Raw genomic sequence first — 21,476 nt, forward strand, 5'->3', positions numbered from 1 at the left:
TGATGGTCACATTAGAAGACATATAGTCATTGTGATGGATATCTTAAATCATATGAAATGGTCTTTATTTTAATTATTCTTTCCAATACTTTTTGAAATGAGTTACCAAATTTAAGTTTCAAGAGAGCCACTATATCTGTAGTTGAAATTTGTTTTATGGTTCTAATCCAGTTGAAACATATTGAAGAACTCAACCCAATTAAACTTTTATTAGACTAGCCAATAAAAAAATTTGAACTGCAAGTTGAATATGATGGAAATTACTTCTCCTAAAGTCACCTTTAAATGCTTACTTTAAAAAGATGAAAACATTGATGGATTTTCTGTATGTTATTTCCTCTATAAAGTCTTCCTTCCCTGTTCTCCTGCTCTTTGCAAAATGCTTCCTTCTCCCCATCTCAGCCAGGGTGTCTATCACAGCAGGTCAGCACCAGCAATAAGCCTGTATGTCTGGTCATCTGCCCCTCTTTCCTGCATTGCCAGCCTCCTCTGGAATCATTTGGTTTGTTTTTGAACCCCAGTTTCTAACACAGTGTCTGACCTGGTACTGTTAGTGCTCAATTAGGTATTTAGCCACTGAAAAGAACAAACATAGATATAAATTAGTTTTATTTCAAAGTGAAAGTTGTGTGATAGAAAAATGAGAATTTAAGACTCTTCATTTAGGTATATTCATTTGCATTTAAATAGAAGTTTGGACATTAATGAAGCTTTTATAATACAAATACATCCTTTTGAAACAGATTCTGTGTTTGTAGGTTTTATAACACTATGTATTTGCTTTTAAACTATATTTAGTCTTAAATTATTTAATTTTATAAATAATTACTTTTTAAATAAAAAGCCCTAAACAGACTGGATTTGGGCTATGAGAAAAAGGTGACTTCTAACCTTCTGGCTTGGGCAATTATAAGGCTTGGAGAGACATTGAGTGATGGGGGTTACAGTGGCAGAGACCAGGTCTAGAGAAAGATGGAGAGAAATTCAGTTTGGGGCACATTGAGTTCAAGGCCAGCTATCAGGTAGGAGTTCCTTTTCCCATTGTTAAATATCAAATGAATGGAATATTTAATTATATGTAAAAAGACATCAGGGGAAGAGATGGAGTGATGTAGCTAAGTAAAAAAAAGAAATTCATTTGGCAATCCACCTACAGTAACCTTGAATGTAGAAAGATATAATTGTGTGGATACTGATGATTACCTACTTCAATTCACATCAGAGAATTTCTAAGCTTACCTTTGGTGTTGACCTCAGTATTATATTAACTCAATACCAGTCACTCCAAAATTTAAATCTTCAGTTTCAACCTACCTCTAAAGTTTCAGAATTCAACTATACGTATTATTATTTCTTCACTGTGTTAAAAACTGGGCATTTCTTATCCTTCCTTTCCCAATTTTTCCACCTCCTGATAACTTGTTTTAAAGCTTTAAGTTTTTACTGTTCTCCCTTCATCTCTTATATTTGTAGCCATCACTTCTATTGATTTGTCCTTGACAAGGTCTCTCGGATTTGTCTCTTCCTCTCCATTCTTACTTGCCATCACTCAAATTTCTTCCCTCGTCATTGCTCTAAACCTGATTATAACATGTTCTTGATTTCTCACTCCAGCTAATTCTGTCCATTTTGATCAGAGCAGTAGTCCTAAAAAAATATTCATCGTGTAAATTCTTTCATGGCCACCCTACTAAAATTGCAATTTCCTGTTTTATTTTTCTCTTTGTACTTTCTGCTATCTGAAATGCTATATATTTTAGTTATTTATCTTGTGTATTGTCTCTCCCCACAGGAATGTAAGCTCTATGAGGGCAAGCACCTAATTTTGTTCATTCCTGTATTTCCAGCACCTACAACAGTGCCTTGCTCAAAGAAAAAGCACAATAAATATTTATTAAATGAATAAATGAATTGCGATGCTCTCAGACTTCAATAAGTTTTTTAGTCACCATTAAATAAAATACTGGCTCTTCTACATATGGTAATCACAACTCAATATGAAGTCACCATTGATTTCTCTAATCTTGTTCTTCAATTCCTCAAAAAAACCCTCAGGGTCCTGCCAGGCCAGTTTTAATTCAGATCCTCATTAGTTAGTGCTTGCTATATGCAAGTCCCCGTGATGGTCTCCTGCTGTTTTTTATCCCCTACTTTCCACCCCCACCCCCAACACACACCCTCTCACTCCCTCTCAGCACCTTTTTTTAGAATAGTACCTTCTTCCTCTTGATATCCTTTAAGACTTATTCAGCTTAATCCATGGGTGAAATCTGCAGTGACTTCCCCTATTTCTGAATTCCTACATAATTATTTAGCTTTTTATTATTGTAAATAGTGAGCAAATAATATATTAAACCATATGTAATAAACTAATATTAGATTTAAAAACATAGAGCTGAAAAGAGAGCAGAGATATCATTTAGTTCAACTCTTTCACTTTATACATAGGAAACTTAAGTCTAGAAAGCCATTAAAAATCTAGTACGAGTAGAATTGGAACTAGAATTAAAGTTTTACAATTCTGTGTTCATTTATTCTTTGCATTAATATATCCTTCTGTTCCCTGTTTTATGTATACAAACACGTGTGTTCATATTTGTGTACAAATATGCATTTGTATCTGTGTGAGATTAATTTTTGTATCCTATACTCCTGAACCACCAAAAGCACCTACTAAAATAATCAGCATCTAGTAGGTGCTCAATAAATTCAGGTTGGAAGGATTAGCCGATTTCCATAAAGTTTTTTTTTTTTTTCCTGCTAGAAAAGGAACCAGATGTTTTGAGATAGCCAGACACTTTGGGCCAACTTGAGTTCATTAGACCCAATTCAATTCCATCTCAGAAGTAAAATGTTGCTATATATAAAATATTCCACTCACTTAGATTTAGGCCGGGATATAATGCTTCCATCCTAGGCAAAGATCTACAGGCTTATGGTTTTACCAGAGGAACAAAGATGTATGTGTTTAAAGAATAAATCATAATCAAATCTTCACCCAAGAAGTTCTGTATAAACATTAACTTGGCTATACACTCTTCATCCAGCTGTCTCTTTTCAGATTTATCCAGGCCAAAAAAAAAAAAAAAAAAGAAAGATATAAACTAAAAATATCACAATAGCTGGCTGACATCTGAAATCCTCTTCAATTAAAGCATCCAACTCAATGCAACAAATATTTACATTAAGAACTGAAATGCTGGGAAATGGTTCAAAAAATTCAATAGGGCTGCATATTAATAAACATCTCCAAACAGCCCAATGCATACTACATAGAATACCATATCTACTCCTAAGTATCTGCTTTCTGATATCCTTCAGAGAAACCCTGACAGGAATGTCCTTAGGCCATCCCCATAAGCATAAGCCCAGGAACAGCAGGACAGAGAAGTGGATGGGAGCTAGAGCGTTTCCGCCACTCTGTCCTGCCAAGCTGTGGGACTCTTCCTCTCTCCAACGTCACTCTCTCCCATATGCTCCCACTACCTGGAGAGTTTGGGTGCAATGGGAGGACTGAAGCTGATTCACATTTCTGAGTAAATGTCAGGGGACCCTAGAAGATAAAGGAGTATAGACTAATAGTGTTACACAGCAGTGACACATAGGGGCAGATTTCAATTTATCTCTTTTACTTTAAAATGATAAAAGACTTAAATCTGTTGAAATTCAGGTTGTACTAATACTCAGTCTAGCTAATTATGGCAAAACATAGTGAGAACAACAATATAACAAAAACAAGAACAAAACACATTATCTGAATAATTCACAGTCAGTGTGAACAGTCACCAAATTTACTGGATTGTTGTGAAACCCTGTGCTTTGCTTTGGCGGGAGGATATGGTTAGCAAAAGTTTGTTCTCCCTAATCGCTGATCAGAAATCACTAGTAAGACACAATGTTCTCTCCACAGCAGAGAAGTCTTTACATTGGGAATTGCTGAAGCTTATTTAGTAGTGCATTAACTAGTTTCACATGATTTCTAAGCTCAAAAGTAATCATTACTATCTATGCATTTTCATAGTGTTCTGTTTATATCTTTTCATAATGCTTATATATTGCATCATCATTACTTGCGCTTATGTCTTTCAGCACCACTAAATTGCACGCCCCTTGGGAGAAGGATCTAGGTTGTGCTTATCTTTGTGTTCTTCTCAGGGCCTAGGGTGGAGTTTTGTGAATGCTAGATGAATAATAAAAAGTTGAATGAATAAACGAATAAATGGATGAACTAACTGCACAAAAAAACTAATGGCAACCCTACATACTCTCTATGCAGAATCTGTCCAAATTGACATTGCGTGTTTGTTATTTATGGATCAACAGAAATCAATCCAAGATCTAGGACTCCTTCAGTATTTTAATCTGTTCTCACAATTTTATTTCTCTCTATTCTACCCTTCAAAATCCTGTGAAAGAAAAATTTGATTGCTATTTGATAACTTTTAAACAGGAAAATTCATTTATGGAATAAATGGCAAGTTCATAAAAGACATAATGTAAATGTTATACAATATTAAGTATCACAAGGAAGATATAACAAAATTGGCTCATTCTTATTCCCTCTTATACTTTGCTATATTTTCCTTTGTGCTAAATATATTCTGTGGTAGTTCTTTGAGAAAGGATCTACGGTGGTAACCTTTCTGTCCGAAAGTTTGTATGTCTGCAAAATACCTTTATTTCATCTTCAAATTTAAATACTAATTTGTCAAGATAATAGAAATATACATTTAAAGTGCTTTCTGTTTTGCTTGTTTTTAGCACTAGAACTTCTTGTTTCCAGAATTGCTAATGAGAGGTCTCTTCTAAATCAAATTATTGATTTCTACTAATTTTTTTCCCTCTCTGATAACTTTTGGGATTCTTTTCTATATTTTAAGGGTCTAAAATTTTTCTTCAATATGATTATGTGACTTAGAACTTGGTAATTCTTTGATTCTGAAGTCACATGTCTTTTTTCCCTTCTAGGAAATTCTTAGCTATTATTTCTTAAACTACTGGCTCCTCTACATTATGTGTCTATTTTCTCCTCCACAAACTCCTATCAATTAGTATTGGTAAATCTAGAGCTATTCTCCATGACTCTTTTCTTTGATACTTTCTATCTCTTTTTCCTTTAATATTCCGGAAGAATTCCTTCACCCTCATCTTACTAGCTCACTAACTTGCCTCTCAGTTTTTCATTATATTATGCCGTCTGCTAAGTTCATAATGATAGCAATTACATTTTTTCATTTCCGAGATCTCCTCTTGATTCTGTTTTATAAAAATCAACATCCTGTTCTTGTTTCATGGATGTAATATTATATTTCTCTAAGGATATTAATCACCCCTCCTGCAAAGTTTAGTTCTAAGGCCCTGCAAGTTGTAAATTCTTCTTGTTTCTGCCTTTCTCAGACTTTTGACAGTCTTCATATTTCTATTTCTAGTCCGTCCTGACCGTGAGCTCCTCTTTTCTAGACTCAGGTATCTCAGCTTAGGCAGCCAGTGCTGGGTGGGGCTGAAGCAGCCGTGGGTGCTTGCGTTCCTTATTGTTTTCAGTGAGAATGGGACGGGAGAGCTGAAGACAGCAGCTGGACTTCAGACCTGATCTGTTCCCACTCTGTCAGCTACCTGGGGTCTTTCCCTGTTTCTCCATCCTAGTCACTGGGACAGAGAGTTGCACAGGGATTCATAGGGCAAACTGCTCCCTCTACAATAGCTCTCCCAAATGCTCATTGGCTGTGCCTAGCCCTCTCCTGCTCCAGGTTCCACCACTTCTAGACATGCAGCCTTTATCATGTCTTCACTGTGTCTTGGGCTGTCCTTTTCTCTTGCTCATCTCAACCCCCACCTTTCAGTCTCTCAGGAATTCCCTAAAGCCTCTAGTCTCTGAAGAAATCCGCTTCTTATTTTTAGGTATGGCTAGACATTCATGTGTTTCTTTGTATCAGTTCTATAATTTTCTAGATGTGGTACAGTCAAAAGAACCTGCAAAGTATGCTTACTCAGTCTGACATATTGAAACCACCACCTCAAACTGAGCCTCCTAAGCAACATACAGGAATTAGAGAAAACACTGGTACTTATTTTGATACGTTGCTCTTAGACCCAATTTCTTCCCCTGTTTTACTCTCCATCACAGAAAACTACATTCCCTGACTCTAACCCTGGCTTCTGGGTAAGTTCAGTGAAGGGGAGGCGTTGGTGGAAGGCTAGAAGGGGGGTGAGGGAGCCTCCCAGAACCCTCCCTCCCCCATGACATCTCAGATAGCACCTGTGGCTCTTCAGTGTCCACAGCTCCTCGCAGGCAGCACTCACTATGGTCTTAGCTACTGCCAGTCAGCTCCAGATCTTAGGTTTTGGTAACATCACCTTCTCTGCTGTCCGTCCATTCCTAGCGTAGCAGCTCCTGCTGTTACTGATATCTGGGGTGCTGCATCCTTCCCTGTTTAGCTTCTCAGCAATACCATCGTCTATGAAATCAATTTCCTATATTAAATTCCTCTGTTGAAAGGCCTAGAGAGGTTTTGTTTTCCTGGCTGGATTCTGACTAGAAGATCAAAATTCTAAAGAGACGTTTTCAATGATAATATTTGGTAATTACTTTCTTAGAGGGGAAAGGAGCACCATAGTTAAGGAATTCTTTGCGTAGTGTTCTCAGGATCTACGATATCCCAAGTTATTTGAAGGAATGATATGAAATTCTTAAAAATGTGAATTTTGGGCAATATATTTCATCTGAATTGCAAATATGCCACAAAGTAGTTTAGTAAGGAAAGCTTTAGGGGCCTATCATGTTATAAAATACAGTGTTCTAAAATTAGGAAACTAATTCTGGAGGAGCGAAAGCTTTGAACATAACAGAAACCTTCCTTAAAGCTTCTCAAGCTTTAGACCTACCTCGGGGGCAGCCATGAAATAGTTTAAAGAAAACTACTTTTATTGTCTCTCTTATTTACCATTTTCTCAGTTGAGGGAGGTTAGGTGAAATGGAAGTTTATCTTTAGAAAAATCTTGTCTAGTTCTACTTCTTATTTGGAAATAGAGAATGCTACTGCCTTGTAAGCCTTGTCCATTATTACCACTCTACAAATGCTTAAATGCATCATAAGCAGCACAGAAAAAACAAGAAAGCCCACCACTGTGGCTCGTGATCAGAGAGAGGATGAGAGTCACACAGTGCCACCGATAGGCCACATGGCTGCAAATGCAAAGGTTCTGAAAGATGCCACACTTGCAGAAAGTCCTCAATACCTGCTTTCATTCCCAGTTCGAGTGTTTGAACTATAATATATGGGCCATCTCTTTATGAAAGGAGAGAGCTTACTTTGGCATGGGATAAATTGGTGCTTGCAGCAAGATGCTGTTTAATACAAAGGATGTTTCTTGAATTCTTTTCAGATCTGAGATCCACAGCTTTAGGGTGTTTGGTGTGTGTGTTTTAAAACGGCATGACTATTATACAGTCCCTTTTCTTCGGCTGGCATGAGAAGGATATTCCCATCCTCTCTATGCTCTGTTCTTTACTTCCTCAAAGCTGAGGCGGCAAAAACATCGCCAGCCTTATCCAGCTTTTCATGGAAAGCTGCCACTCTTCACTGGCGCCTAAATGCAAGTCCAGACTGTCCCAGGAGACTTTCATGCTTTGAGGTGAATTCATAACATTAGGGCCAACAAAGAAGTTAACACAAACTTTCACTGTTAAAGTAAAAGAAAGAAGTCTGCAGGCTTACTGAATGAGCTCTGCTTCTGTGAGGGCCTCTGTCCTCCGCTCCCCAGTGACAATGGCCAGTTCATCCTTCAGTTCCTGGATTTCCTTTTGTAGGCGTATAATCACCTACAAATGGCAAGGAGGGAGGGTAAATGTCAACTTGTCATTAAGGTGAACTTGGTGGCAGAGAACACAGAACTTTTAAAATTATGAACTATTTTAAGGATACAAAAATGTGTGCAGAATGATGTAAAAGGCACTCCTGTACCTACCGGCCAGCTTTGTTAAATCTTAACATTTTGTCAAAGTAGTTTTAGAGGATTGTTCTTTTTTTTTAATGAGTAATATATAAAATAAATAACTGGAACCCCTGTTCCCAGTCCCCTTCCGTCCTTCCTGGGGTGATCACTATACTTCATTTAGGGAGTTAGGGAGTATCGTTTCCCTGAATATGTTCATACATTTACTTCGTAAGTATGGATTTACTCCATATGTAGGGCTGTACCCATAAATAACATATGGTGTCATTTTTCATGCCTTAAATTTTATGCAAATGTTACATTACTGCATGTATTTGCAACTTGTTTTTTCCCCTCACATTATGTTTTTGAGTTTATTTATATTGCTTCATGTGGCTCTAGTTCATTAATTTTCATGAATGTATAGTATTTCAGTAGAGGAACATATCACAATTTGTTTTCCTATATCTCTTGTTGATGGAGATTTAGGATTTTTACTTTTGCTCTTACAAACTGCTGCTGTGAACATTATAAATCCCTTAAGGCACATATGTGAGGGTTTCTCTACAGCATGCACTTAGAACTAGGATTTCCTGGTTGTACAGTATATGCATCTTGCCTTTATTATACTCATAAATTGTTAAATGGATCTTCAGAGTAGTTGTTCAAATTTACATTCCCAACAATGATATAGGTAAGTTTCTGTTTCCCCACATTTTTGTTACTCTGTAATATTGTCAGGTACTTTCCTGTTGCCAATCTGGTAGATGTAAAATGATATTTATTTTAGTGCTAATTTGCATTTTCATGATTATTAGTGAGGTTGATCATCTTTGCATACATATATTGGCTGTTTGGGTTTCTTCTTCTGAGAATTATTTATTCGTATTCTTGCCCATGTTTCAATTGACTTGTTTTTCTTTTCCTTATTGATTTTCAGGCTTCTTTATTCTGTGAATCCTTTGTTAGTTTTATTCAATGCACCTGTTTTCTCCCAATCAATGCTATGTTTTTCACTTTGTGGTGTTCTTTTTGTTAAATGAAAGGTCTGAATTTCAATATAATTTAATTAGCAACTTCTTTCTTTATGAGTTGTACTTTTGTGTCCTCTTAGAGTAAGTCTATCTTACCCAAAACTACAGGAATATATTCCTACATGATCTCTCAAAAATGTTAAAACTTTGCTTTTCACATTTAGGTGGATTATATTTTGCATAAGGTATGAGATAGGGATCAAATTTTAATTTATTTTTTACATAGCTAAGTATACAAGATTTGCATACAAGATATAATTATGTTATATAACATGATTCCACATATAAATGTGTATGTTTTCTGGGCTATTGGTCGAAAACATTTGTCTATTTGACTACATGTATGGCAATATCACACTGCTTTAATTGCTATACCTTAAGAAATTTTGGCATCGAGATAACTCAAGCCCCTTCTGTCTTGTTCTTTTCCAGAATAGACTTGGCTATTCTTGGCCATTTGCTCTTCCTTATAAATTTTAGATTCAGCTCATCAAATTCTACCAAAGGCCCTCCTCAAATTTAAGTGGAATTACATTTAATTAAAAAGTTAATTTGGCAAGACATCAAATTAATGATATTAAATCATCCCATCCATGAATATGATATAACTATTCATTGATTCCTTTCAATAAATATTTCTAATTTTCTCTATAAATATCTGATATGTCTTTAATTAGATTTTGTAACAGGGATTTAAATGTATTTTTGATATTGTAAGTGGAAATTTTGAAAAATTATATTTCTAATTGCTGGCTTCTGGTGTATAGGAAAACAATACATTTTTATGTATAAATTTTGCACCAAATAATTTCTGAATAGTTTTTGGGTCTGTTTATCATTAAATAATCCTGGATGTTCTCTATAAGCAATAAATTTGTCTGCAGGTAATGACAGATGTTTTCTTCTTTTCTAATTCTCATACGTTTTATTTCTTTTTATTGTCTCACTGTCTCAGCTAGGACTTCTAAGTACAATTCTTAAGACATTCTTGTCTTACTACTTCTAACATTTCACTTTAAAAATAATGTTTATTATAATTTTTGGTTGATATGCTCAATCAGCTTTAAAATGTTCACTCATATATGTTCATAGTTTGATGAGTTTTTGCAAAGTATGAATGGAAATTTAATGTTATCAAATACTTTTTATGCAACTAGTGATGAGACGATATAATTTTTCTCTTTTTAACTGTGAATGTGATACATCACCTTAGTTCATGTGAATGGTTTTCAGAATGAACTATATCAGATATACAAATAAACACATAAATAAAAGAACATCTTGTACCTACTACTTAAAAAATAAAGTATTATGGACTCTTTTGAAGCTCTCACTCCTGTATAACTTTACCTAAATGAATTCCCCATTACTATTCTCCTAAATTTGATTTTTATTTTTTCCATCTTTTACTATACATGGATATGTTTTCTATTATCCTTAAACTCCTGAAATAAACCCAACTAAGCCATGATACCACACATCATATTAATAATCTTATGATCATAATGCAATATTTCTAAAACAAAAAGTAGTAGGCTGAATTTAGCTTTTATTTTTTCTTGACTATTTGGTATTACTCAAAACATTTTTTAAAAAGTCAGTTCCTCTCTCCCTCCCTTCCTTCCTTCTCCTTTTCGTAGCTTTGTTCATTTCCTTACTTCTTTGCTTGGGGGTTGCCATACTAAGGGGGTTGTGTGAATTTGAACTTTAAACCCAGGTGAGGTAGAGCCTAGGCTTTCAAATTTTCAGAGAAACTACCTTTTATTCTACCTCGAGTCCAGGCCAAGGCAGACAAGCTGTCCTAACATCTCCCTATGCCAGTGGATTTCTTTCTGTTCACCCTTTCCCTGGTTTTAAGTTGAAGAGGGGAGAGGACATCTTAGGTTCAATTTTGCAAAGTCCCAGGGCTTTGACTTCTGTGCCTTTGTTACAGTCCTCTTTACCCCTTCACTCCAGGACAACTGCAGCATCAGCTTTTTTCACAAGCCTTGGAGAATTTCCTTACCTCTTTCAACTTCAGATGTATTTCAAAGATGCTTGTGAAACTTTACATAGGTGAGTTTCAGGCTACCTGCACCACATCAACAGAACCAGAAGTCCCCCAAAATATGACACTGATTATTTTGAACATGTCAATCCTCCTAGAATTTTATTTAAAAATAAAAAATCCACACAAGGTTGTGTGGCTTTTGTTTGCTTGCTTCTTTCCAAAAACATTCTCAGAATCACCAAGCTATGAAGAATAAAAATCCTTAGATAAGAACTATGTGAGTCACTCATCTGCACCCTCTTCTACTAAATTAATATTGATATCATATTTTATACTTCTACTAAGGCTGTCAAAGTCAAATCTAATACCAAATTATTTTTCTGTCTTATTGAATAGAAATCTCAAAATAAAGCCAAATTTTCATGGTTTTGAGATTATTACAGTTACACCTCCCATCAAATTACTGCAGGAACTCTGGAATTAGAACCATCCTTAGAAGATTTTGGCCCACGCTCAGTCACCACACACTGTGGCCTTGCTCACAGTTCTTTTATCACCTCATCTTTCTGAGGTACCAATACATGCAAAGAAAGCAGGGCAAATCCTTGATGATCCTGTTCATACAGGGCTGGTTCCACATTAGCCATTAAATTTTGAGAGCAAGATACAGGAAACCACCCAAATTGTATCTTGGGTGGTTTTTAGGACAAATTTTCAACTGTCGCTTGTGCTTCAGACAAGCTCTCTACGTAAAACAATGAACAGGAATATCATTTTTTTCGAAGCAATTATAAGAGAGACCAGGAAACAATACTTGTCAATTACTAGATTATTCTGCACCTGGAAGACATCAACATTTGTTCAATTATCAGCTATTAGCTTTTTGACTCTTGATTTCTCTTTTCTTTAAATCTGTCATAGACCTAAATCAAACACATGATAATGTTCACCTTTCTTCAAATTCTTTAAGTTCCTTCAGAGAAAAGTCTCTCTAGACAAATATAAAGAAAAAAAAAACCCTCCAATATCTAATATATTTATTTTCCTTAAATTATAGACCGATTTTTGTCTTTAGGCTAGTAACTTTGTTACTACCTTTCTCATTCTGCACAGTAATGCTACAGGACTGCTGGAAGGGACAGGGACAGCAGAAAAATTCACCCCAGCAGATCAGTTCCACTCGAATCTTGCCTTTGCACTCTGCTCCTTTTTCCAGGTGGGGACTGTGTGTTGCTGGCATCTGACCAGGGCCTGTACTGGAAATAGATCCTGCCTTAGCCACTGGTTTCTCCAGAAGAGAATTTCATCAGGGGAGCTTGGTGCTCCCTGAGGCGAGCAGGATAAAACAGATAGCCCTATCATTCTTTTATTCTCCTTTCCCTCTATCCTTCAGTGGAATGATTTTGGGGGGAAAAGGACAAACAATCAAGAGGAAGTAATTAACATGGATAACAGTGAATTTGAGAAAATTTTTTTGGAGCTCCAGAAACTTATAAATGAAGCTCTATTGGTAACACACCTTTTTTTAGTAATGCATACTGCTAAGCCTCCACCAACTTATTTTCTAGAGGAATGAAAAAAGCTGAGTGATTTTTTAAAAAATATAATCTTAATTATGGAATATGACAAAATTGAGATATTTTGTTTCAACATTTTCAATGTTGACATGAGCTTGCATTTCATATGTAGAAAACTAACAAAACAGAGGGAAGAGAAAATATGTGTATTTATAATGAGTAACTGAGTCATGTAACTTATAAATTTTTTTTTATTAAAACAGTGCTTTGATAAAGTAGGATTTACTGTTATAAAACCAGAAGCTTGGCCATTGTTCCATGAATCAAACTGATAATTGCTTTTTAAAAATCTGTAGGATAAGCAGCAGGACAGTTATGCAAAATCTGGTTCTATTTAATAACCATTAAGACTTTTCTTTCTTTATAAGCTTATATAAAAGATGGACTATTAGTGTCTTTAGAAAGTTAAACTGATGTTTTTTTTTTTTTTTTTTTTTGTCTTTTTGTGACCGGCCGTACCACACTCAGCCAGTGAGTGCACCGGCCGTCCTTATATAGGATCCGAACCCGCGGTGGGAGCACTGCTGTGCTCCCAGCGCTGCACTCTCCCAAGTGTGCCACGGGGTCGGCCCCTAAACTGATGTTTTTGAAAGGCGAAGAGCTGCATATAAATATAATTGTGTATGATTCTGTTGTATGAGTCCTCGAGACTCACTGCACGCCTTTGCAGTGAAACATTAAGGAACGGCAGGTAAGAGCGCAGACTCTTAACTCAGACTGTCTCACCTGGCTCTGCTATTTATTAGCACTGCTCTGATCAAGTTATTTAACATCTTTGTGCCTCACTTTTGACATCTGTAAAGTGGAGATAGGGATAGCATCTATTCATAAGGGTGTTCTGGGAATTAAAGGAGTAAATGCATTTCTAGTACTTAGAACACTGCTGGGAAGAGTAAGTGCCCCTCCAAGTTTCAGCTAATCTTTGATACTCTTTGATTTTTTTTTTTTTTTTTAAATCATAGGCAGTTAATAGTTGCTTACCAATCTGGGATCAATTTCTTCATTAAGAACAGCTTCATTTTTTATCAGTGCCACTCGTTGTGCAAATCTGCATGTAGATATAGACTCCTAAGAAGAAAAAATAACTTAAAATATTATGGCATAGAGAGGCATTTCTCTCTAGATGAACTTCAACTTGTATTCACAGAAAAAATAGGCATACCTAAAAATTGATGTATGTAAAAAAATCACAATGGGGAAATATGCCTCCAAATTAGGGAGCTTTGCTCTAGGACATTATTTTTTATCAAAATTTTGTTTTGGCTTAGTAAAATGACCAATGCCAAAAATGTGGGAGAGCCTAAGGTCCTAAGTGGCAACTGGCACGTGATTTTCAACCTCTCATCTGTTAAACCAGAACTACAAATATAAATGATAATCGTAACAGCTACCATAATCCACAAACATTAAGGACTACAAAATAAATATTTGTAACAGACCAAAAGGAGAGATTTTTCAAGGTATCTTACAGAGGCTTGGCCTTGTTTTGAGAAGCACCCTACTGCTTCCTGTTTTCCTCTTTTGGAGAGTGTCTGATCCCAAACATTCAACTGAAATCCATGAAACATCACTTGGCTCCCAAGCAACTCAGGAAAGTCATTTGGCAGCCACAGCATCCTGGGTGCTGCACCCTGCTAACATGATTAGGGAAACGTCTCAGGGCTATCTCCAAGGTATCTGGATCTTAGTAATCAGCAGCAAAATAGAGCAGGAGAAGCTGCCTGGTCACATCGCTTATGTTTCTGGCTGAGGTAACAAACCCAAGAGCAAGCCTTCCAAAATTTGTGTATGAGACTTCTTCAAACCATCCTGTGCTATGTGAAGTCAGTTCTCAAATGGGGTTATTATGATGCTGGCAAACAACCCAAATCTGTGAACTCTGCAGGGTTTTTACTTCTGAAGGCATATCTCAACACAGCTGAAAAGATGGAAACCCACCCGGGACCCTAACTCCATCTCACAAACTAGCAGTAAAAACCCAGATTAAGATCTCCAGAAAGAAGAATGAACATACATCGATATTCCTTTTCTCTAAGGAGAGTGTTGCAATCATGGTTGTCATGCAGTTCCCTCCCAAACTGTCTCTTAGGACACTGGTCATCATGGAGTTCCTATAAGGAATGTGTGAACGGTGTTTTTCTGAAAGGGCAATGATAACCTGTGGTAAAGTAGAAAAATAATGCCATTAACTTAGCAGAAAATGCACACATGACAAACAACTGAGCTTCAACAGCAATAAAAATACAGAAAGAAATAATAGCTAAATGCAGGGAGACACCCAAAACTTGGGTGCAGAATAAATATCTTAACAATACTTATTACAAAAATGGTGAAGGCGGAATAAGTGAATGCAGCATAACCCTAGCATGTGCTCCCTATAATTTTTGGACAGATGAAATAACTTGTGTAGGATTAGATGCACTATTATTCTGTTTTCAGTCATTGGAAAATTTGTATAAAAACACAAGAGTAAATCATGCCTGATTACTTTAATCCTACCAAAATCGGGCCATAAGTCCCATCTCTAAGGTAGAAGAGGTAGAAGAGTAAATAAGAACTACAGGGAGCAATATAGGATAAGGTTGAGATCCCAGATTCTGATTCAAGATTGCCCAGGTGCAAGTCCTAGTCTTACAAAGGCATATCACTCAACATCTCTACCTCAGTCTCCTCATCTGTAAAAGAGGGATAAAAATAGTATCTACCTCAGAGGGAGTTGGGGTGATTAATAGAGTAAAAATGTGCAAATTACTCTGAGTAGCACCTAGCCTGTAAGTGCTGTACATGTGTTTGCTGTCATTATAAGTAATGGACCTAGTTTACCTTGGTTCAGCACAGGCTTGTTCATCTTATTCTTCATGTGTTTCTTAGGTATTTAATAGGAAGGTATGAGGCAGACAGATGTTAGATGGATAAAAGGCTGCTGGGGTTGTCCCCAAAGGGAGGCACCAAGGGCTCAGAGTTATCCTGGGGAGATGAAGCCAGTGCTAGGATGTCCATTGCAAAGCAACAGGAATAAGTGACCCACAAAATGTGACTCAAGCAGCATCACAAAACCCTGGCTCCTGAAAATACTCCTGCCAACACCTGCCATTGTTCTAGTCCTCGCTTCTTCCAGGTGTGTTATTCCCATCATCAGAAAGTCTTCTACTCCTTTGGTTTACAAAACAAGATGGAAGCATTGTTTTCTGATGGCTGCTTTGAGCAAAAACATACAACTATACCACCAGTCTTGCTTTAAATTCATGACCACAGATGTCACTATAAACCAGCAATCCTATGATCTCTTTCTTAACAAACACTTTTTCACCCTCAGAAATGAGGCCTTCATATATTCTCCTTTCTTCACACATTTATCCAACCTCTCCTCTCTCCAACTTCAGTTTGAGCTGTTGGCCATCTTTCTAACTAGATGTAAGCAACCTGACCAGAACTATCTCACTCTTCTATCACTAAATCACTAAGGCCAGCCCCCCTCCTCTCCTTCTACTGCTCTCACCTACTTTGCTCCTACGATCACCTCCTCTTACTTCTGCATCAATTTCTCTCTCTCCTCTGGATGGTTCCCATTCTGCATGCCCACTACAGTACTAAACTAAGATGGCTCTTGCCAAAGTCATCAGTAACCTCCATTGTACCAAAGGCACTGACTGCCATCTTACTAGATTTCTGAGCTGAGTAAGCACTCAACACAGGTACTCATTGCCTCCTTTGAGAAACACCTTATTCACTCGGTAATCGAGACACTGCACTTTCCTGGCTTTCATCTTTCTTCAAAAACTAGTTAATAGTTGCTTCCTTTTCTTCTTCTCAAATTATAAATATTGGAGTTCTTGATCCTCTTCTCTTTCTTATCTACACACTCTCCCTATGTAATGTAATCTCATTCAGTCCCCTGGCTTTTAAGTGCATCTATATCTTTATGTCTTCCCAATTTATGCCATCAGTCTCAACCTCTTCCCGAGCTGCTCTCTTCCTGGCAATTCCACATCTCTCCCTGGATTTTTATTCTTGATTTTCTCTCCTCTCGGGCCCCAGGCCTGCTTCTTCTCCAGGCCCTACCCATCACTTTTGATGGCATCACCATCCACCTAGTTGCTCAGGCCACAACCCTACGCATCATCTCCAATGTACCCCTACCCCCCAACATCTAACTCATCAGCCATTTCTCCTAGGTTTACTTACAAAACTTACCCAGAATTGGACCACTTCTCACCAACTCTTCTCGCCACCACTCCAGGTCAAGCCCCCTTGGTCCCTTGCTTGGACAACTGCACAAGGATTTGAAGCACTCTCCCTGCTTCTACAGTAGTTTGCCCTTGCATGGACTATTATCCTCACAGCAGCCAGAGGAATCTTTATAAAACCTAAGTCACATCAAGTCACTCCCCTGTGCAGAGCCTTCCAGTTGCTTCCCAATACATTTGGTATAGTAACCCAGCTCCTCTATGATCTAGTCTGCTTACCTGTCTGACCTCATGTCCTGCAATGTTCCCCTTGCCTACGCTGGCCTTCTTGCTGTTGGTCCAACATGCCAAGCTTATCCCCATATTGGAACCTTTAAACTTGCTGTTCCTTTTACCTGGAAAGCCCTTGCCCAAGATTTTTGTTTAGCTTTTTGCTTCTCATTCAAATTTTTGCTCAAATTTTGTCTCTTCACGGGGCTTTCATTGGACACTCTATCAAAAATAATACCCATCTCCAGCCCATTACTCTATTTCATTTTCCTTCTAGTACTTATCATTATTTAAAATTACATTTTTCTACTTATTTATCTGCTTCCTCACTAGATTTTCTGTTCTACAAGGCCAGAGACATTGTCTTTCCTGTTCATAGCTCTGTCCGCACCGCCTAGAACAATGTCCAGCACTTAGTACATGCTGCAGAAACTAAATTGTTTCACTCAACTCTCACAAGAACCAACATTCTAGTTTGACTTCCTATACAACTACATTTCTTAGTCTCTCTTGCAACTCATGTTTTTGCTTAAGACCTAGCTCAAATGAGTAGGCAGCCCTGTGTGGGAACTGGAGGTGGTTAGTGAGAGGTGACAGTCATAATCAGGAAGATGAGATCTGTGGGAGTGTGTGCTGGCAGAAGCACCTGGTTCTTCTGAGGCAGCTGTGGGTAAGTTTCTGGAACTCAGAACTTAATGTCCTCAGTACCAAGTGGGGATAACAGCAGTATTTTGCAGAGCAGTTCAATGGTGTAGTTAGGTATGTCTTCGGCTTGCTCTGCTCCCAGCTGGGTAGTAACAGTTTTCTAAATTTTCTTGAGATTCTTTATGTTTAATAAACTCTATGCTGCATAAAATAGCTAGAGTGGATTTTCCAGTTTGTAACTAAGAATTTGACATAACAACATGTGCTCGACAAACTTCTGTTAAATGAATGAACAAATGAATGAGTAGATTAATTAGTTTCACCTAGAAGGCAGTGTGAAGGTTGTTAGTATGGAATGAGATTTGAGAGAACAAGGTTTCAATGCAATTGGAAAGGAAGTGGGGAATATGGCAGACCCAAGTCTGAGTGGCAAGGGATGCTGAACAGAGCTCCAGGACCTAAGAGCCAAGAGGACAAATTAAGTGTCTGAAACAGGCAAGGTAGGCCCAAATACCAAATACCAGACCAAACAGGTTGATCTGACGGATGTACGGAGAGAATGGCATTATTGCTTAGGAATCACCAACTTAGTATCTAACGATTCTCTAAGTACTTTATAATTCTTTTGTAAAACAAATACCACTATTTTTCCCTCCTGTTCTAGGAAACAATGTTGATATCTTTTCTATTCAATGGCTTCACTGAAAACTTAAATTACATAAAGGAGAATATGCTTATTAAACTTCCTGTTTATATTAAATCAAATGGTGTGTTAATGAACTTGCTTTTGGTTACAAGTCACAGAGATGTAACCCAAACCAGTTTCAATGGTAAGGGAAATTTATTGGCTAATTTAATTGAAACAGGAAATGCTTTAGGTTAGAAGTGACCCGGAAGGTTACTGCTACCATGAAGGACCAAGTTTTTGCCCATATCTCTGCTCTATCTTCTATGTGGTAGAAGCTGCTTCTCCTCATGGCCACAGGATGGCTGCCAAATGCTCTAATGTTATATACTCCCTTATTCATAACTTAGGTGAGAAAGGACTTTTCCTCCCTAACCATTAAATGAAAGTCCTGAGCTTCACTAGGGACCAGCTTGGGTCCTGCGTCCACCCTTGAACCAACCACTGTAGCTGGGAGAAGGACAGGCTTCAATTCCCTTAGATCAGTCAGTATCTAACCCTTAAGCTGGGATGGGCTCCTGGCTGCTACCCCCTAGAATGGATGCTGCAGAGGCAATTCCAATGTCCTCTCGAGAAAGGGCTGTAAAATTACTAAGCAGAAGAATTAAAAATTGAAATGGGATCATGGTTCAGAAATTAGGGTCTTTAAAAATGGAGGAAATGAAAGTAGTACATGCTAAAATAAAACACTCGGGATTTGGAGTCAGAATCCAGCTTCCCCATTTGTGTGATCTTAGGCAAATCTCCTAAATATATTAGCCTCAGTTTCCTCACCCGTGAAAGTGGGATTAGAATGCCTGCCTATTTTGTGGAAATGTTTTAGAGATCAATAGAGATAATTATCTGGAATAGTTCTTAGAAAAACAAAAAGTACTCAGTGTTGTGGAAGAGTCTTCAGGAAATGTTCTTTATGATGCCCTTGGACACTGGTGTTAGCATATAAACCCAGGTCTGGGCCATTTATTTAGAAGATGACCATGGCCAGGTGTCTTCTTAGCTCTCAAGGAGCTTTAGCAGTATGGTACCATAACAAGGCCAGCCCACTTGTAGCAGATACAAATCTTCAGAATGACCCAGAAATTGCAGGTATTTGGGGAAGAGGCGAAAGGAGATTCTTTGTGGGGCTGCTGTGACCTCTGTAAATTGTGCAGGAGCCAAATGATCTTCTGAATGGCACAGGGGAAGGGTGTGGTCATACAGCCTGGCTTGGTGTGTGTGTGTGTGTGTGTGTGTGTGTGTGTGTGTGTGTGTGTGTTTAGTGTTTACTTCCATTTTAGATTTCATGTGGAAATACAATGACAAATGTTCCTAAAGGCATTCTTTAAGTGACAAAGAGTGGACCCTCACATCATACTTAATAATACCTCCAAGTAACCTAGAAACTGTGCCTGGAATCAAAATTCTATATACTGGGTAATGAATTCAAGAGATTTTCTTTTAAAGAGCTCAAAAGGGCATGGAAGATACTCAGAATTGAAAACGACTCGGAGTGGTCACAACTGGCACTGGTACCATCAGTTTCTCTCCTGCACACGACACAACACGTTCAGTAGAAGCCACATGGAAACTGAAACTCTGAAAAAGTCCTACTTAGGTTGGAAAACTTGCTGAAGGCAACCCCGATTCTGACTTCTGTGGAGGAAGAGAGCAAACACTCTCCACTCCCAGTGGTTTCTCACTTGATGTTTGGGTTAACAGAAACCATAGGTCACAGCAGGAGCACTCAGTGAGGTTTACGGTTAGGACAAGTATGCACGTCTCCCTTCTTTTTCCTTCCATGGATTCCATTTTTAGGGCCAAGATATACCCTGTTATTGTGGCTTAAAATGTTTTTTGAGGAAACATTTTGGAAAAGGTACTCCATATACAAGGAAAACTCCAAAACCCACAATACTCTGGCAAACTGAAAGTTATTTACTTATGAGCACAACAAAGTGCATTCAACTCAGACAGGCAGTACCTTTCAGGCAGGTGTGACATCTCACAATTATGGCCAGAAAGACAATTATAATTTTTATGGAATTTCTAGAACCAATGTAGGCTAAGTAATGTAAGACACGTTACCAAACTATTTCCCATTCTATCTCTGTCTTATTTATTGAAACTGAGAGAGGATGTAATTAATTACCCACACTTACATGGATTTCTATTACATCTCTTCTTTTATGGTATGGTAAGCATTTGCATGCTTTGCTGTTTTGCTGGGTAAGATGGCAGCACAGCCTGCTTCTCAGTCACACAATTATCCCTATTGCCTAACATAACTCGTAGCACCCCCAGACACTCAATCATAATATGCTGAGTGAATGACTGAATGAAGATAATTAAACTAAATTGTGTTACACTTCCAGTCTCATTAACCACATAATGAAGTACTACATAAAAAGAATTTGATTATAAAAGTCCTTGAATTCTGTTATCTCATTAAGTACCTTCCCACTCTTTTTATTATTCGTATTCTTATGTACTCTTGGTTCTCTCTCACTCATCTCTTTCCACGTGAAATTGCAAAGTTTCTCCAGTTTTTCCGTGTTATGCTCTTTCCTCTCATGCTGATCTCTTCCCCTCTCCACTATCTTATGCTGAACCCCCTTCTTTCCTGTAAAGACACCTGAATACTTAACAACTGCAGTAATGAAACAGATAGATTACATTCAGAGAGCCAAGGGTCAAGGACACGTGAAAGTCACTGAGCCCCCAAGTGAACTGACTCCGCTGATGGGAGCTACGAGCTGACGGGCGCTCGGCTCCCGCTGCCTGACATGCTCTACGGCCCCCGCTGCCCTGCTCGCTTCTGCTTCTCCTTCAGGTCTTTGCTTAGTATCCGGCCCTCAGAGGACCAGCATGAACCCTCACCTCCTCAGTCCAAGTCAGGTGCCCCATTACAAGCTTTCCTCACTACTTTTACTTTCTCTTTTCAGCTTTTACCTGGACTCCAGCCACACTTAATGATGACTCATTTCATGCATGTTTCTCTACACCAGACTATGAGATCTTTGGGGCAAAGGCTCTTCCTATTTTGTTCACCACTATGCTCCAGTACTTAGCACAGCCCTCAGCTTGGAAATATTTGTTAGATAAATAAATTAAAATGACAGAGAAAATCAAATGCCACATAGTCACCAAGACTACTCACAGGAGGCTGATGTTACAGGA

General features: G+C 37.9%; 1 protein-coding gene across 5 annotated transcripts in view; it reads right to left on the reverse strand.

The window, feature by feature from the left end:
- Positions 1-21,476, reverse strand: part of LOC134378048 (kinesin-like protein KIF6) — a 336,082-nt gene that overhangs the window by 208,822 nt on the left and 105,784 nt on the right. For 4 of the 5 annotated variants that reach the window (XM_063096971.1, XM_063096968.1, XM_063096972.1 and 1 more), the window contains 3 exons: positions 14,548-14,691; positions 13,515-13,601; positions 7,716-7,819 (listed from right to left, as the gene is read on the reverse strand). In XM_063096971.1, the coding sequence (XP_062953041.1) occupies positions 7,716-7,819; positions 13,515-13,601; positions 14,548-14,691 (335 nt within the window). The remainder of the gene's footprint in view (positions 1-7,715; positions 7,820-13,514; positions 13,602-14,547; positions 14,692-21,476) is intronic. The other variant, XM_063096970.1, reaches the window with a different exon arrangement.

Source organism: Cynocephalus volans, chromosome 5 (assembly GCF_027409185.1).
Source record: "Cynocephalus volans isolate mCynVol1 chromosome 5, mCynVol1.pri, whole genome shotgun sequence".
Lineage (NCBI taxonomy): Eukaryota > Metazoa > Chordata > Mammalia > Dermoptera > Cynocephalidae > Cynocephalus > Cynocephalus volans.